At 40.0% G+C, this 19841-nt stretch overlaps 1 protein-coding gene across 1 annotated transcript; it reads left to right on the forward strand.

Moving 5' to 3' along the window:
- Positions 1-697: 697 nt before the first annotated feature.
- LOC117442552 (polycystin-1-like protein 2) lies at positions 698-19626 on the forward strand (the record flags this gene model as incomplete). Its single annotated transcript, XM_034078510.2, has 42 exons — positions 698-778; positions 2264-2516; positions 3144-3302; positions 3386-3574; positions 4127-4237; positions 4545-4692; positions 4812-5041; positions 5133-5543; positions 5949-6076; positions 6172-6310; positions 7021-7219; positions 7325-7436; positions 7528-7669; positions 7868-8080; positions 8506-8648; positions 8928-9107; positions 9183-9320; positions 9667-9813; positions 9893-10017; positions 10112-10232; positions 10703-10831; positions 10919-11144; positions 11302-11492; positions 11585-11815; positions 12198-12299; positions 12392-12570; positions 12657-12803; positions 12888-13087; positions 13358-13584; positions 13668-13884; positions 14185-14657; positions 15260-15356; positions 15438-15578; positions 15658-15843; positions 16453-16783; positions 17101-17234; positions 17332-17459; positions 17542-17702; positions 18410-18620; positions 18739-18840; positions 18927-19058; positions 19173-19626. Coding segments are annotated over 42 exons (7485 nt in total), but the record flags the coding sequence as incomplete, so codon positions are not given.
- Positions 19627-19841: the final 215 nt, after the last annotated feature.

The following is a 19841-nucleotide window of genomic DNA, read 5'->3' on the forward strand; positions in this document are numbered from 1 at the left end:
AATGTGTGACAGCCCCTCTGCTTCCCTGCACACATTAAATATTATTATAGATTTCACTTAATACACAATATCCTCTAAAATAGCACACTTGGTATACAGTTGATAAACAAAGGAAGAGGTCAACAGTGGAAAGGACTTTCTCTAATGTTTTGGAACATCAGTGAATATTCGCAGTCCATGCATTCCTTGAATCTCTTCCTTAAGGGCCTGTGGAGAACAAAACACAACAGCTGATGAGTAACATGCAACAAGCACAAGTATAAACTTCAATCAACTTCAATGTCCACCAAGGTCAAAGGATAATCTTGAGAGCTTCAAGGGCATTGTTGACAGACAGATATGCACAAGAGTCAAAGATACAACAAATATCGGACTACATAATATGTCACAAGGGCTGATGTTATTTTTTATGATTTACCTCATTGACTAATATGTGTTGTTGGATGGTCCTTTTTCCTTTGAACTCACTCGACTCTATATGGATCTCATACATGGCCCCACAACCACCTAAAAATAGCACAAGATCACACAAACAACATGTCTAATTTTTTTTGGACTTGAACATCTGGAATAGGGTTCAGGCAGAAACGTGCAGCCAGTCACGTGACAGGTGTGTGTTTACCTGATATATCCACAACTTTAAGCGATGCGGCCGATGGAAACTTCTCCTTCAGTATGTTAACGATCCGGGCCTCTCCGTCTGTCTGTGTGGAAACACATCTCTGCTGCACATGGCCGGACACAACAAAAACCTGTGGAGGCAGGAGAACAAACGAGGGTGAGCGACGAGCTAGGTCAACTTTAGCTTTCTGCTGTTAGCATAACAGGTCTAAACTGCAGAGAAGTGTATTTACTTGGTTAGTGTGAAACACCCGCAGAGCAGAGAGCATAGTTCCGCTCAAGTTCCGTTTAAGGGCCAACATTTTAAAGATATAGCGTCAGTATAATCCCGGGACGTTTATTAAATCTACTGTGTTTATTCAAAAAGTCATGTCCTCATCGGAGAGAGCATCGTCTCACTATTATGACGTCAGACATCCGGGTGAGTCGGTTTGAGATTAAAACCTAAAACCTTCAAAAAAAATGCTCAGAGATGTTTGATTATACACGATAATATAATTTGGACTCACTAACATTTCATTACAATTAAAACCCTCTAAGATATGTATATTATATTGTTTATTCTTTTTTTTAAATAATTTTGGAAAATGTTAATCCTTTCTAATCACATAATAGTTTTCTGTTTCGTATACGGTGTATCATTATGAGCCATTAAAAGGCTTAACATTGAAATGTTATTCTTGACATGTCATATACAAATATTCAGGTTAACTCTAATATTCATAAATAATCCAATTACAATTGTGTAGGCATCTAATGATCTCTGAAATAAGCACATTGGAAACAAAGGTGCTAGTAGGCTATTAAAACGTAATCTTATAATAATTTAAATGTATATCTTTCTCTGCAAAGAATTTCAGTTATATATGAGATAAACACAGTTGGAATTTTGTTCCGGTAAGCGAATAACGGTACAACAACAGGCCCCTGAAGCTGAAACTGTTGTCAAATCAGCAATAATATTTTTTAATTTACACCTTTGCTTTTCCTGCCATTTCTTTTCAAAATGTCTTCTGGGAAAACATCTGTCCTAGAACATTGCAGCTGACATACCTAAATCTAATGCAGTTGTTGTTATGTCATTAATAACAGCTGTTTCTGTCTGCCATGCAAATGCTCTACTAATCTTCCATAGAGGAGAACGTTTATATTTTAACACATTAGTGTATATTTGTTTAAGTTAATAATTTAACACCATGTAAAAGTTAAGGCTAATACCTTACCATTTTACACATCACTACTAACACATCAGGCTATTGAAACCCATGGCTTCAGGTTGACATTTTCATGTTAGGATCAGGTCTGAAAGAGAAGCTTATCTCCCTCAGCAGGTTGTGGAGCCCTGCATTAATGGAGGCAGAGAAGTAATCAGTGACTGTTGACAGGGAGCTTTGGCCCCCTTTCAATACAGGTCTGAGCCTTGTTTACACACAAGAATAATGGGAGCATCACAAAGCTGGACAGCCAGTAAGGAAGCAATTGTAATGTCACAAATCAACCCAAAGTGCCAACTGGTGACGTCAGTACCCTTTAAAAACATGATGTTGCCAACGAGTCTGAGCAGTGCAAGGGTGCAGAGATGGAAAGCACCAGTTTCCCCACTCTGACTTTAATGCTACTCTTCATCACTTGCTATGCTCAGGAGGATACAGAAGCTCTATCCTGCCCAGAATCCCAGGAGGGCTTTGACGGCTCATGCTATGAGTTTGTGGGTCTGCAGCGATCCTTCCTCAGCTCCCAGGGGTGGTGTGAGCGAGGCGGAGGACACCTAGCCTTCATCCTAAATGATGAAACCCAGCAGTTCCTCCAGAAGCACCTGGACCCGGAGAAGGAATGGTGGCTCGGGCTGGCACCTGCCGCTCCAAACCTCACGATCGACTCTGCTGCCACCAATGGTGAGAGAGCATTAGGGAGTGAGGGGGGACACACGTTGGTACTGCATTAATGACATTATATACATTTTTTTATATACTTTTTTTTTTTTTTAAATCTTCAGTTTCTCTAACTACTATTTTTAAATACTTGTTACTGAACAACACATTTGCATCTCTGTGATCAATGATTGTATCGAATAATGTCAGTAATGAAGATTACCACCTCTGCTGCTATCTCATTGGTCAGCTGGCATGTCCATTGTATAGATCTGTAATGTGTTACTGACATTTGTTAGAAGACACATTCTGATATCTCCCTCCTGCAGCTGGTGTACATATGGTGTACATAAATATGTTCGTCATTCATTAAACGTTTCAAAAGGCTGGCTGTCAAGTGGTCTGATTTACAAATGTGTCTTTATATCCTTTCCCCCTCATTCATCCTGTCAACGGCTCAATCTATTGCTTGGTTGTTTTACGATCCCTAAATTGCATCGTAACAATTACCTTAACAATAGGTACAGATAAGGGAAACAACCATGTGTTAAACATCTGTGGGGATAACATATTTTATAGCATTTGAGCCTAAATAGCTAAATTAAAAACAGTTTCTTTATCAAATGAAATGGTATTTTTTTTCTTTCCCAGGTTCCCTTGCCTGGCTGGATGGCTCAGATGTCAGCTACAGTAACTGGGTAAACATGCCAGATGCAGATGCAGCCTGTGGACATATCCTAAAACAGTCAGGTTTTCAGTGGGAAGCGGCAGGAAACTGCAGCCAGGAACTCAACTTCATTTGCCAGTTTGGTATACAATCATAAGTAAATCAACAAATAGTATTATACTCATGTTTTGTTTACTCCCTTAAAATGTCTTCTTTCTTTCGTTAGATTCTGGGAGATCTATTGCCTGTGATGGGCAGAATGCAACAGTACAATGTGGTTCGGGTCAACTTGTAGAGATAGATGACAGCTTCTATGGTCGAAAAACAATTCACTACTGCCGATTAAACCCTGCTGCCTCACCCACATCCTCCCAGGAAGAGTGCAGCTGGATAGATGTGACGGATTCGGTAAAAGGTATTATAAATGACATAAAAGTATTTATTTTCCTTAACATGAATTATAAATGTGGGAACTGGCCTTTTTTTCTGCTCTGCAAACACATCAGCTGTGATGGAAGGCAGCTATGGGAACATTTTGGGCTTTGTTAAAGCGGCTATAAGAAAATCTCCATAAATTATGTTTTTGTTTCATGTTCTGTGTCAAACACAAAAGCGATCATTGCCGTGTGAGTGCAGACAAAAGGATTACACTCAAGAGAAAATATATTAGGCAAACCCCCCCCTAGGCGCTGAAAACATGGACTTTAAAGTATATTTATATTCAGATTTATATCAGTCTAGGATTACTTATGCTGGAGGACTTCATGCAATTACGATGCAAAAAATGGGTGTCTTTCACTGTTGTAAATCCATCACTACACATGTATGTTTATTTACATTTCATAGGATGAACATTACAAGTGTCATGCTTACCTACCAAAACAATATTTTCAAGCCCACTAAATGAGTATGATTGAAAGATAATCTGCAAAACATTTTCATTGCATTCATTTATGTGTCATTCCAGCTAATTGCCAAGGACTGCAGGCGTGCCAGGCTCCAGTGGATCTGAGCTCTCTTGGTGAACCATGTCCTGCGCTGGGAAGTTACCTGTCTGTAGAGTACACCTGCAAACATGGTCAGATCTTACGTCTACTATACAAAGACTACACTTTATATCTCTTAACTATGACTTATGATCATTATTAGAAGGAACAAATTCAATAACATAAGCCTAGCTTTAGCCATATAACCTACCAATACATTTCAAATAATTGCCTCGCTGGTGTTTTTAGCAGAGTCAATGTAAGTGTCCTGCGCTGTTTTACTGAAACAACAGGTGTTGACCCCAAACTAGTGGTTAAAATGTCATGCTTGTGATATGTGGACACACTTTTCTGAAGCAATGTTTCATGGTACAATTTAACAATGTGATTTTCTCTCAGGGCTTCACTTGTTGTTGAGCAAGCTGGCGGCCGTCTTTGATAATGTCCCCATCACTGTGAAGTGGCTCCTTCATCCTTTTCAGGGAAACCTCACATGCACACTGAATGCTGGAGATGGCCACAATATTGATCCATACAGCCCAGAAGAGTGAGCAAGACTTGCATTAAACCAGATAAATATAAATAAAAAGATATTCAATATTTTTATTCATTAACTTTATAGGTGCATTTAACTGTATTTGTGCTTATACTTTACCTGTCTTGTAGGATGGAGAGCACTGTGATGCATACATTCAACCGACCTGGTGTTTTCATGGTCGTTGTGGAGTGCACTACCAAAGATTACCGTGTTACAGCTCAAAAAGCGATAACCATTCAGGAGCCTGTTAAAGATGTTGGTGTCATTAAGTGCTTTAGCAGAAATATGTCAACAGATGGCACTAAATGCAACGCTCTCAATGGCAGGCCTGTGAAGATCCAGGTGATAGTGACAGCGGGTGAGTCTGTCTAACACTGTGTAGGGGATAAATGCTCTGATAAATCACCAGAATGCAGAATAAATTGATCCCCTTTTCCCCCTGTAAATAGGTACAAATGTTTCCTACTCAATCCAACATGAAGGCCATCTGGTTGCAAACTCGTCAGCGGAGAGAGGGATGGAACCCCACAACATGACGCTGAGTGCAGGTTTGGTGGAGAAGCTTGGACCGGGCTGCCACAACCTGACTCTGACTGCCTCTAACAGGGTCACAGCCCACGCACTGACCACTGATCTGGGGCTGTGTCTGCTGGAGCCCATTGAAGGCCTGCAGGCCTCTGTGATAGCAGAGGACGACGAGTGTCCTGACTCTACTGATCTCATCATTGGTGTTTCGGTGGAGCGAGGAGCCCCTGTGGAGCTGCTCTTCACTCTGACTGGAGCCAGGGACACGCTCTCTGAGACAAGAGACATGCTCAATGGCAGCTTACAAGCTTATACGTTCATCAGCCCACTCGAAGGTAGATGCTACTTACAGTACAGCTTGTATAAATCAGCTGTATGATAATTAACCTATGACTATATATTTGTTCATACATATCTTACAGCTGATTTATTCTTTCATTCCAACTTTCAATGACTCCGTCAATTAACTTGTTCCTAATGACTTGATATCAATGTTTTCTGTTTCTGTTTTATTAGTGCGTTTTCATGGGATAGAGGAAGTTACAAGTATCCAATTGAAACTGCTTGGATCACATTAACTTCATAATTGCTAATGCTTTGAAAAAAAAGAATTAACATTATGCTATGGTTGTTGTTTCTTATAATTGTTGTCCCCAGTTAGTAGTCCTTGTTTGATCAACATGTTGGTAGGATGAGAGTTAACTCATCCTAACTTTTAACTCTAAACTATTTTGCTGAAGGGCTGTTGAAGGTGAAGGTACGCGCCATGAATGCCTTCTCTGATTCTGATGTGGAAGTGGACTTGGAGAACATTGTCCGGGCATGCCTGAATTATTCTGACTCCACCCCAGATAAACAAGAAAACGGGGTATAGGACATTGTTATTAAACAATATTAATATATGCATATGTTTAAAGTGTTTCTGTGACAGCACAATGACTCTGACTCTGTTTTAATTTACAGACAGGTAGTGTGAGTACAAATGATTTGAAAATAACTGCTGCTCCGGACACTGTGGTTGACTACTCTCAGAGTGTCACACTGAGTGCGACTGGAACTGAATCATTGTCCAGCAAAGGACTGACATTTGAATGGAAATGTAGTAAGTATGACCATTGTTCAACCACTTCACCAAGTCAAATTCCTCGTGTTAACCTATCTGGCAATAAACCGTTTCTGATTCTGATTCTGACTTGGCTAATATTAAATGATAGTTGAACCATAATTAAAGTGTGTGGCTGTGTGGTCCCCGATGGCTATTTTATCCAGCTAAATTTGGCTCATGTGATCATGTAAGTGCCAATACAAATTGTCGTCATCAGTATTCAACTTTTACTTTCATTTCAGCCTTTCTGGTGTCAGACTTTCAGTTTCATTTCAGTATAAATCATTCTTACATTCTTTAATTAACTAAATAATCAGAAACCTGCCATTTCTTCTGGATTCAAAGATTTTTCTGGTTTTTGTTCTCGCACTTAACTAGCAATTGTGGTTTAGCCTAACCAAGACACCTTTTTATCCAGGTTTTTTTAAGCCAGGATCTGATGCTTACATGTTTACAACTAACACAGAACCTCCAAATAGCTAGGACACCATCATTTAAACGCACACGCTGTATCACACAGGTATTGCATGGTTAATGGTATGGTAGTTTCAGAGATTGCAGTTATTGGTGAAGTCCTACTTGGTTACTTTCTCCTTCCCTTAATGGAAATAATATGCTGCAATGATACTGTGTGATTTATGATATTTGTCATCTTTTCATTGTTGAAGTGCAATTTTAAAACTATACTTCTGCTTCTTTCAATACAGAAGGAAACTGCAAATGCAAAAACAAAACCAAGGATGAAACTCATGTTATTGAAAAAAATTGCCTTCCGAATCCCTTTGATTTCTTCAATTACACTTTAACTGTGAGGAGGACCACCTGGTTTAGGGAATGGGTTGATTTTGCATCAGCTTCAAAGTGCATTACTGTGGCTCCAAAAGAATTCAAAGATGTCACCATAAGGTAAAAAGGGAAAAGAATAACAGGAAAAAGCTCACGTTTCCAGGTTTTCGGCAGGTTTTATAAATACTAAAAACTGCATTCATATATTTACTTTCATTCTTGCAGTTGTGATGATTGCGCTTCATTAAATGTCAATGACAATGTAAGCCTCAGACTGAGGTGTGAGACAACCTGCCCAGATGTAGTTTGGTATATTGAGGACCCAAAACCTGCGACAGTAAGTCTGGAACAGCAATACAATTGATTTTTTTAACTGTGGCATAAGAAATGAATGTGTAAATTGACCATAAATGTCCACCTTTTCTCAGGATGACCTCGAAACATGTTACTCTGAAGCGGGAAGAAAGCCACCTATTGAGAGGCAGGAGGGAATCACTGAATATGTTGTGCACAGCCAACATCTGAAGGTTTCAAGGGAGACTTCACACAACATCAGTGTAATTGCTTATGGTGCGTTCACATCCCATAGTCAGTCATAAGGTTCTTTTCAGCAAATCAAATTGTAGGTTTTAAAGGTTTTTGGGCCTTTTGAAACCCAGTACTTTGTTTAAAACTACAAATTACCTATTGGGAAGCTAATATAAAGTGTTGCTTTAAGAAAGAAGGTACATTGGTTTATAAAATCTGTATTTATACATTTTTCTGCAGGTCAGAATGAGCCAGGTTTTGCCAAGTACACTCTTCCAGTACCCGGTCCTGAGCCAACTGAACCAGCTGCCACTGATGCTCCTGCAGAGCTCAGCCCCCCATCATGTAGCATCTCTCCAGAGTCAGGAACTGTTCTTGATGCTTTTGACATCACCTGCCAAGCAAGCTCTTTCTGCTCCACAGGCTGTTTGTATTGCTTCAAAACAGACACAGGTGAGAAGGTGCACTGTAGCCTCTTGATTGAATTCATGTTCAAACAACAAAAACAACTCTGTTATGAAGGAACATTTAAAAGAGCAACTTGGGTTGTGCGTTTACAGATTTATAGATTCTCGAGAGATAGATTCTGTACAATGAGTACAATGGGAGTATTCTTTTAACAATGTAATAAATATATTTTGGTATCAAACCATATAAACACAAAATATTATTGAAAGCAGAGTACCAGAGTAAAACTCCCACATATACAAACAAATGTCGAAGAAAGCTTGATGTGAAAAGCTAACCTTTGAAAGAACAGTTCTGCTCTGAAAATAATGACATGTGGAGAATTGTAATGCTTTTGTCATTGAGCAAACATATACATAATGGAGAATTAATTGCAACAGTTTTACTTAATGGCATCTTTTGTCTTCAAGGAAAACATCTGCGCTGCAGTAACGCAAATGAGGTTAAATCTGTCTTCCTGCCTCTCGGAGATACCAACAACAATTACAGTCTGTCTGTTGTGGTGACTGTGAAAAATGAGTACAAGAAAGCCACCACAACTGTCTCCACTCAGGTTTGTCATCTATCATTAATGATTAATGTAAGAGAGAGAAGATGTGATTTCACAGATAGTTTACAGAAACATACAGATACAGTCCCATAACTCAGATGAGATGGCAGTATTGTGAAGTGTGATGTATGTCATTGGAGGATAAGAGAAATGTGCTGTCCATGTCAAAATAAAACTAATAATAATGGTGATATTAATAGAGGTAAAGATGTCATTGAGTTTGTCTCAGTGAGCTTCACAGTTGCGGGCCGATAAAGTCAGTCACTGTTTATATTCCTCAAGGTACGTAAAAGCAGCTCCAGTAAGTCTGTGGAGGCACTCCAGTCTGCAGTGGAGGATTCGCTGAGTCACTTAGAGCAGCAGGGTCTTCTCTCTGGAGAGGCACTCGGACAAATGTTCACTTCAGTTTCTGATATGCTGAACACAGAGGACGACAAAGATCAGAAGGATGCAAGGACGGAGGTAACAGAATGCAGTTGATGATGAAAATGGATGTTGTTGTTGCACTGAGAGTTAATCAGCATCTCCTTCTTTCAGCTAAGGAAGCACATGCTGACAAAAATGACCAAAGTACTGCTGGACTCACCCAGCAACACGACTCAGGAAGTGCAAGTGACGGCCAGGGCTGTGGCCGGACTCACCCAGCGGCCGGACGAGCTCACACCTGCTGCTCAAGTACAGTACAGTAGATAACATTGCTGGTAATCAATATGGAAATGCAGTATAGACAGTCATTTTTTTAAAGGCTTTGTAAATTAAGGCTTAAATCTGAGTTACTGGCACACAACAACAAATGAAGAAGAACAAAGAAATGTATAACTTTTGGTTTAGGATGCTGGACTTTTCTGGACTATTTCTTAACTGCCTATTTCAACCTAAGTGAACTTAGAAGTAATATGATGTTTGGATAATAATTTCATTCATAAATGTGTGGATCGTAGTATGATACATGTCCATCATCTCTTTTAAAAGTTGTATACATATCTACTGTATCTGATCTGTTGCTGTACTTCCTCTTCAGGAAGAAGCAGGTTCATTGTTGGCAGACCTCAGCTTCTCACTCAACATCATCAGTGTTAATCAGGAGGACGGAGATGACGGAGAAGTCGTGCAGGCGGCTACACCAATAGTCGAAGCAGCCAGTAATATTTTGAATGTTTCGTCCAATGTAAGAACAAAACTGTCACTGATATTGCTTAATATCTGTTTTTCCACATACCAAAGAACATACCATTTGTTTCCTCCAGAAAAAAGTCTCAGATTTTCTTCTTACTGGGATAGGAAATGTTCAAAGTGCTTTGCTGAATAATAAAAAGCTGAATGGAGACCCTGCCATCATTGAATCTGGTCAGATCAGTGTGTATGTAAACAGGTAAGAGATGACTGACAGATGAACAAGCTAGTACTTAAAAATAAACTAGGGTTTGCTGTAATAACAAAGATATTTCTGATGCTGTTTCCCACAGAGTGTCTTCAGAAAAGATGCATTTGCAAGACATAAATGTCCAGAAGAACAGCTCCTCCAGATTTTCCTTCCCCAAACTGCCTGCTCATATTGTCTCTCCAGAGGAGCCAGTGGATGTCAGAGTGAGTGTGTGCAGTGTGAAGGGTAGATGCTGTTATAGCCTGATATTTGTTATGTCTATTGCCCTACTCAAGTGTGGTAGAAATATGTATATACTGCATTTGGACAGCAGGGGGCTTTTCCTTAATAGGGAGAATCCATAAGGCTGGCTCAGTTAAAAATGAAGGTGTGTTCCTCAAAAACAATGACATCATTGTTTGCATTCCTAACAAATATTCTTTTTTTCTTTAATGCTTGCACTCTTTTGGGCCAAAACGTGTAATTTCTCAAAGCTAAATACAGTCTAGGAGAGAGGAATTGTATCTCAAAACGTTATTAATATCTGATAACACTGACACCTACAACTGTGGAACCAAAATAAAAAGACTGAGCCATTTTCTCTGTAGGAAAGTGCACATAAACAATATGTGGGATCAGGTCTGCTTAGAAATGTTTTACATATGAACAAATATCAGTGTCCTGCTCTTTCCAGATGATGAGTTTTGAGAAAAACCCATATTCTTGGAAGGGGGGAAACATCACAGGAACTGTTGGGTCTGTCTCTCTCACCAGAGTGAACGGCACTGTCATTCCTGTAGAGAATTTACCCGACGAGATAGAGGTAATGTTTGTTTTTGAGCTGCTTTTCGTTACTTTATTCATGGTGACTGAATAATTGTTCAGACTAATTTGTTTTCTTGGTTTTTAGATTCTCCTACCAAGGCTTGATGTTGGGCAGGAGAACAGCACAGTGCTAGACCTGGCCAATTACAGCACATTAATAATTGACGTTCCCTCTCCGGATGTTACACTGGTGCTAAAAATGGAGCTGTCGGAAAACATCTCCTTCGTGATATTCCTGGGATTTAAAGATTATCCAAATAATGAGAATTATATAGCCAAGACCCAGTTCCCTCTAGAGAATGCCAAAGAAGGTAACATTAGGCTTCCATATATACTTTTTACAGCGCACAGTATATTGCCTAAATACAATTTTAATCTATATTTGAGATCATAATGAGATAATATGCTGAATACGTACATACTGTATGTGCCTCCATGTGTGTGTGTGTTTTCTGTATTTGAACATAGAGGAAAAATACACCTGGGTGCTGAGTCCCAAAGACAGAGGAGGAGAAGTCGGAGAGCACTACCTGGTCATGAAGCCCATTATTGAGCCAGGCGTAACATCCATCAACGCCACAGTCACTGTCATTTCCATCGCTGCCCAGTGCAAATACTGGAATGAAACTGACACTTCTTGGAATGAAGATGGCTGCAGGGTAAGAAAAAACACACATCCACAGTGGTTTCACCAATATCTTTAAAAAGTGATCCCTGAAGTTTAACAGCCATGTTTTTGTTTTTCCTGCAGGTCGGTCCTCTCACCACGCCTCTGGTCACCCAGTGTCTCTGTAACCACTTAACTTTCTTTGGCAGCTCTTTCTTTGTCATGCCCAACTTGGTGGATGTCTCACGTACTGCAGAACTGTTTGCTACATTTACCACCAATCCTGTGGTGGTGTGTTTTGTGGGGGCAATCTTTGCTGCTTATTTCTTGGTGGTTGTGTGGGCACGCAGGAAAGACATCCAGGACTCAGCTAAGGTGATTCTAATCAAAGACTTTCCACACTTTATATTTTAGATTTGAAATGGCAGACCATTTGGGAGGACTAATTCAGACTCTGTTGCCTACACATACAAAATGATACTCTCAAAGTATTAGCACCATGGTAGAAAACCCCTTTAAAACTGATTTTAAGACATCTCAGTTCTATGTAAACTGGGTGTGGTTTTTGCATTAAACCTTCTTCTACAGAGTAACAACCTGCTCTGATGTACAAAATGTACTCACATTAAAATAACTAAAATAGCAAGTCTGTGATTGAAATGTATTTCAATGTTTTATTTATCTTACATTTGATGATGTATAACATGTCTACTGTCATTGAATTTGCTCATTAATGTGACTTCACACTCACTTGCAGGTCAAGATAACAGTACTGGAGGATAATGACCCCTTGGCAGAGTATCGTTACATGCTGAATATCAGCACAGGGCATCGGCATGGTGCATCCACCTCCTCTCAGGTCAGTAATGCCTGTTGACACAAACAAAATAGTGCTTCTGTTGCACATTATTTATGATACTGACAACTCCATTTACCTATTTTTGTGTGTAGGTGACGATAACCCTGCTGGGCACAGAGGGAGAAAGTGACCCCCACCACCTGACGGACCATGAGAAGCCAGTGTTTGAGAGGGGTGGGGGGGACATGTTCCTGCTGACAACACACTTTTCACTTGGAGATCTGCAGAGTATCAGGCTGTGGCACGACAACTCAGGAGCTCATCCTGCATGGTACGGCCTAGAGCATGAGACATGGTGATGATTACATGGGAAGCTTCATTTTAGGCACACACAATAATTATTTGTATGTAATGTAGGTATGTCAACAAAGTGACGGTGCAGGATCTGGAGAATGGTCAGAAATGGCACTTCCTGTGTAACTCCTGGCTGGCTGTAGATGTGGGAGAGTGCTCTCTTGATAAAGTGTTCCCAGTAGCAACCGAGATGGATTTGAAGCAGTTTAGGTAAGACCGGACATGGATCTGATTCAACACGAATCTGAGGTGGTTCATTATTTCTGAATCCACTTTTCCCATTTATCTTTTTAGTAACCTGTTCTTTATGAAGACAGCCAAGGATTTTAGGGACGGCCACATCTGGTTCTCTGTCATTAGTCGGCCTCCCTGCAGCACTTTCACTCGTGTTCAGCGAGTGTCCTGCTGTTTTTCCCTGCTGCTGTGCACCATGCTGACCAGCATCATGTTTTGGGGCATCCCCACTGACCCCTCTGAGCAGACTATGGACCTGGGTAGGTTACAAAACCTCAAATGTCAAAGCTTTCAAGGCTCTTAAATTCAGTTTTTAAAATGGAAGGCAGGCCGCCCCTTGGGGGGTCTACACATTTTCAGGGGAGGTTCATTGAATAATAACACTACATTAGGTATTACATTAGGTATTACATTAGAACAGGATTGCGTAGAATAGCCTTCCCAGAGTCAAACAAATAAACACCTAATGAAGATCAAATCCTTTATGAAACCGATTCAAACTCTATCTAAATTAACACTTTACTTTGCAGGTCATATCGAGTTCACCTGGCAACAGGTTATGATTGGCATTCAAAGTTCAATCATCATGTTTCCCATTAATCTCCTGATCGTGAGTATCTTCAGAAACACTCGTCCTCGAGAGAAGGGCGCCAAGACGGACCCATCTAAACAAGGAAAGACTGGTCGGGTTTCTCCCAAAGAGACGTCTTCCCCTCAGAAAGAGTTGAAGGACATCACACCAGATACTGTGATCAAGGTAAGGTAATATAGGGAATAATTACTCATCTGTTCTCCATGTCCGAAGTGTTTAAAGTGCTTTCTTTTTGGTTTCTTCATCAGGATATAAAGAGAATTGCTCAGTCACTCTCTAAGGCCATGAAGAGTCCTCTGCCTCACCTGGAGCTCCGGCCTGGACATCAGACGGACATCAACACGCTGCTATCTCTGGTGGAGGACATCATACGGCAGCAGAACCGTGCTGATGGAGACTTTTACACTGAGGCCTCTAAAAGGGAACGCTCTATGATTCTCAGCTTACGAGCAGTTAATCTACAAGGTAAACAGCAACGTGACCTTTACAACTTTCTTCATATCTTGTGTTTCACATTTTGACTGGCTGGTCCATTTGGAGGCTACATATTTGGCATTTAATACATTAGGGATATTAAAAAAGCTAAAGGAATCTACACATATCTAAAAAATAATGCAACAACCTCAAATAAATCTCTTAAAAGAAAACTCAATGGCTCTGAATGTGCATTGTTAAAATGTGTCTATCTCTTTATCCATAAATGACATATATTGGCATGATGCATTTGAAATCTTGACGGACTAACACACATTTTTGCATGGACAGAAAACAGTGTGTGTGGGAGCCCTGAGAGGACTACAGAAGGGGTTCAGAAGAAGAGCAACAACAGTCGGTACCTGTACAAGCAGCTGCGTCATGTTGAGAAGGAGCTGGGTTTGCTGGGTCCGTCTCGCTTTCCCAACCCAGACAGCTTCAACCGAGCCATGCAGCAAGTTCAGGGGATGAAGGGTCTCCTGGAGTACCACCTCCCCTCGTCTGACCTGGAAGGAGAGCAGCTGGACGGCAGCCTTAGTCCTGATGAGAGCATCAACGGAGACTCCACCAAGAAGCGATCCCAAGGAGGGCTGCCGTGGTGGTTTGTGTTTATTGGCTGGATTCTGGTGATCGCAACCAGCGGCGTGTCAGGATACTTCACCATGATGTACGGGCTGACGTACGGGAAGGACCGCTCCATCAGCTGGCTAATCTCCATGTTGGTCTCTTTCTTTGAGAGTCTCTTTATTACTCAGCCGCTGAAGGTGAGCAACATTACAGCTGAAGATCCGAACAAACCAGGATAATATAGATAGTTTTGCAAATGTTTAAAAAGTAATTCAATAAGTGAGCTTGGTCTGTTTTAACAACAGACCAGATTGTTTTGTGATAATGAGATGTTACTAAACAGATACACTTAAAGCCAATTAAACGATTTAATAAATCAATCAATTTAATATATTCTCATGTCATTTAAATTAACACTGAAACAGTGAAAGACACATTTTAGTTATCTGAGATAAAGGTCAAATTAAAGCAAACCAAAAGACAATTGGAGTCAAATCTAAAAAAAAATCTGATAAAGGACAAATAAATAAATCCTTTAATAAATCATTTTATTTTATTAAACATATTTGGATTTTATAAGTATCTTTAGAAATGTTTTAAAATATGTTGTCTATTACATCTATTCAATTGTCAAATATATATTTTAAGGAATTGTATTAGATATAACATCAATAAAGGAATTGCTTTATAAAAATGGGGCTTTCTGGGTCCTCCACAGATGTACTGTAGTCTGCATTGTATTTATGATACATACAGTACACATTATGATCTAGTCATACATTCTGAACTGCCTTCACAGGTTCTTGGATTTGCTGCTTTCTTCGCTCTTGTCCTGAAGAAAGTGGACCAGGAAGAGTACGGAGAGCCTCAGTTAGAGGACAATCTGAGAAACCCAGGTTCGTATTTTACAGTTTTTATTGTTCTTTGTATTGTTTTGTGTGGAATAAAAAACATATAGTACAACATCCCTCTCTTAGATGATCCCGATGCGGTGCGTGCAGCAAGAAGAGACAGCACATGCAGTTTCTATCAGCCGCCTCCTCCTACTGACATCGAGAAGATCAGAAACAACATGATTAAAGAACAGAAAGTCTTCGCCCTCGTAAGAGAGATTCTTGGTAAGAGAACCACTGTCAAACATTATAGGAGGCAATGTAATAGGTTTTAAGATGCTGATGTGAGATGTTTGTGATGCAGCCTACATGGGATTCATGTGGATGTTGCTCCTGGTGGCGTACGGTCAGAGGGACCCCAACGCTTACTTTCTGACCCAGCACATTCAACAGAGCTTCAGCAAAGGGATCTCAGAGAGTATGAGCATTCGGGATGTGTTCGACTGGGCCAACACAACTCTGCTGAGCAACTTGTTTGGAGAGTACCCAGGTGAGTGTGTTGTAACCTTATTAACTGTATTTAAACGATTCACCTTTAACATTTGCATATCCTTGTTTGTCGACTTATTCTAAAACGTAAACACATGCAAAAGATTAGGCTGTCATCATTTGGTATTTATACACGTAGCTAATATCAGCCTTTTTTCATTTTGGCTTTGGTTACCTGATGTTACTGTAGCTTTGTTCCTTGTATTGAAAATACAAGGAAATAATAGGCTGGTATTGAGGGATTTCTGAGTATTTCACATTTAAACTTAAACCCTGTATGAACATTTACAATTATCACCTCATTGTTCTTTTTGCTGTTAAAATATTATTTTCAAATATGAGATATAATACACATTTGTAATGTGTGAACTTCAACTCTTGCATGTGCCTTTGTTCCTTCCTACTCTAATACATATACTTCATTATGTCAACAGTATATTTATGTCTTAAGGTATCGTAACAATGTAAAAAGGCCTGGTGTAGTTCAAAATATGGATTAAGTATAACCCAAACTAAACGTTGACACATACAAATATGTTTTATATACAAAACGTTTTTTATGAGTTTTCATTAACTGTCTTTATTCTTGTTACCTAATAATCTTTCACAGGATTTATCACAGATGGAAACTCCAAGCTGGTGGGTAACGCTCGTCTTCGCCAGGTGAGGGTGCTTCCAAACTCCTGCCATGTGGCTCCCTCCATGCAGAAGTCTGTGCCGGACTGTCACGCTCTGTACTCCTGGGAGATGGAGGACATGGGCTCCTACGGTCCAGGATGGAGCCGCTCTGAGGGGAATAACACCTCGCTGAACCTTCAGAGCCCGTGGACCTACCAGTCCCAGAGAAAACTGAGGGCCTACCCCATCTGGGGCAATGTGATGCTCTACAGAGGAGGAGGGTTTGTGGTGGATCTGGGGCCAGATTTACAAAATTCCAGCAGGTATAATATGTGACATATGAAGAGCACACTGACACTTACTTTAATCCAATGACAGGCAGATGATAACTGAAACAATGAGTCTACAAATTAATTAGTTGATGACATTAAACTAATGTCAAAACGTTGAAAGTTCAAGCTCCTCAAGTCTTGGGAATTTCTGCTTTTTCGACATACTGTACAATAATTAGAAAACCTGCATTATTTATTGTTCACCTAACCTAAAATGAATTTCACATGTTTTCTTGTTGATAGTTATATACAACTCAATTGTGCCATGCTTGCCCTTATCATATAATTTAATAATGTTGTTTCTGTAGATCCCTTCAGTACCTTTATGACAACACCTGGTTTGATGTGTACACTCAAGCGGTCTTTGTTGAGTTCACCGTGTACAATGCCAACGTCAACCTCTTCTGCATTGTCACTCTCATGCTGGAGACCACAGCTTTGGGTACGTAGTCCATGTCCAGCTTCTGTTTGTGAGCTGCACAGAAACTCTCTTTACTGTTATAAGACTCATGTTGTCGGTCTCTTTGTATTTCCTCTAGGAGCTTTCCAGTTTCGCAGTGAGCTTCAGAGCGTGCGCCTTTACCAGTCGACCGGCGGCCTTCACATCTTTGTCATGGCCTCTGAAGCCATTTACTTCCTCTTCATCTTCTATTACATGTTTATCCAGGTATGGACTCATATAACTAGAGTTTACTAACATCAATAGTAATAATAAACGCTTCTCACATATACTCCTCTCCTCCTGACAGGGAAAGCTGATGAAGCAGCAGAGATGGACTTATCTCAAGAGTAAGTTGAACCTGCTGGAGCTGGCCATCATCATCCTCAGCTGGAGCGCGCTGTCCGTCTTCATCAAGAGGACTTTACTGGGAAACCGGGACATGGACTACTACCAGAACAACAAAGACCAGTAAGCAATATATTTAACACAATCCATGCAAGTAAATACTCAAGGTCTCTTAACATTAGTATGCACAATAAGTATTGCTTATTTAATGTGCATTTCCATTTTTGTATGTCTATCATGTAGTGAACAGCACACCCCCTCTGTAATACAGTAGTAATACGGGTACAGTTTTACTGTTTCACAATCATTTTGCTTTCTTTATTCTGTTCAGATAAATACTGGGAATCACTGACATAAAACCTGAACATTTTGTAGGCACAAAACATATGCATTGAAATATTTGAGGAGCTTGCAAACAGTTTTTAGAATATATGCTATGCAGGTGGTAGCTGTGAATGTTAGCTACTGTACCTTGAGCAAGTGCCACTCTCTGTGCTCTGTGTGAATGATGGCTTGCAGAAGTAAAGCACTTTGAGGGGTCATAAAGACTGCATACATCTTTATATAAATACAGTCCATTTACCATTAAGCTAGTGAAAGCTCAGCTCATTTTACAATTTGTAGCTGTCTACATTTTAGTTTTTTTTATAATCTGACAAATGCTCAGTGACAATACCCATTTGAACCTTTAGAAATTAAAATGTACAGAACATTTGTAAATTGAATTACAATTCCTATCACTACATATTAGTGCATTAGTTTGTCAGCTATTATTTCCTCAATCCATATTAAATGCAATACAATGCTCTGTGCTCCCACACTGTCTCCAGATATGCCAGTTTCCATGAGACAGCCAAGGCGGATGCGGTGCTGGGGTATCTGATTGCCTTCCTGGTACTGCTGGCTACAGTCAAACTGTGGCACCTGCTGAGACTGAACCCAAAGCTGCACATGATCACAGCCACCCTGCAGCGAGCCTGGACTGATATCTCAGGCTTTCTGGTGGTCATGACGATCATGTTCATGGCCTACTCTATTGCTGTGAGCTGTTTCCCGCACTATAACATTAACATATCAACATGCAGCTGGAGCCACTGCATTTCTTTCTGTTGTATCAGTGAAATAGAACTTTTCATTCACACAGATTTATTTTTTTCAGTCTAACCTGATGTATGGCTGGAAGCTTTACTCCTATCGAACTCTGATGGATTCTGCGCAGACCATGGTCAGCCTGCAGCTTGGCATTTTTAACTATGAAGAGGTCAGTATGAGACTATAATAATTGTAGCACAGCAGATTTGGACAGCCGAACCTTCTTCAGTGTATGTCTTCCTTCTGATCCTGCAGGTTCTGGATTATAATCCAGTGCTTGGAGCTTTCCTCATCGGCTCCTGCATTGTGTTCATGACCTTTGTGGTGCTGAACCTGTTCATCTCTGTAATTCTGGTGGCATTCACTCAAGAGCAGATCCATCACAAGGTAACTGACTGAGTCTGACGTATTGTCGTATTGCACACATAGTCTCAAATAATATATCCATTACAAATTACTTGATACTGATTGAGTTACGCATATTACTCAATGTTCTTCCAGCCATCCGAAGAGGAGGAGATTGTGGACCTGATGTTGATGAAACTCTTCAGTTTGTTTGGACTGAAATCTAAGAAACCAGGTGGCGACGGCCTCTCTGAGAGGCCAGTAGTTTCATCTGCTCCACAAAATGGACTCTCCACGATTTCTTCTGGGAATATGTGTGATGGTTGACATGCTTGTAGATAATGCTTTGCTTCAGTTTTTGCATTCATTGCTTTATATTTACCAATGCAAGTTTACAAATTATAAGTAATTCTCTCTACTGCTGCAGATCTGTCACTCTGGTAAAAGTAGGAACTGAAGACGATCCTCTTGTAATGCACTGAGGCACTGTATTTAGCCTATAGAATATGTTGTTAAGCTAATGCATTTTGGGTTTTGTGACAAATTCTTGTACAATATGATTTATTCCATAAAATATTCCATCATGGATATATATTGAAACATTATATTTAAATAAATCTAAGTAATATATACCTATCTATACCAGTACTCAATCTCTATTATGAGTAAGAGATATATCTTACAACCTAGCGCTCACAAACAAAAGGTGGCTGCTTAAAACAGAAATTATACAAACATTTAAGTTCAGGAATACAATGCCACTACCTTTAGATGTTATCAGATTCAACAAGACACCATTTAGCTGTATGTATATAGTCAAAATAG

This window comes from Pseudochaenichthys georgianus, chromosome 3 (genome assembly GCF_902827115.2).
Source record: "Pseudochaenichthys georgianus chromosome 3, fPseGeo1.2, whole genome shotgun sequence".
Classification (NCBI taxonomy): Eukaryota; Metazoa; Chordata; class Actinopteri; order Perciformes; family Channichthyidae; genus Pseudochaenichthys; species Pseudochaenichthys georgianus.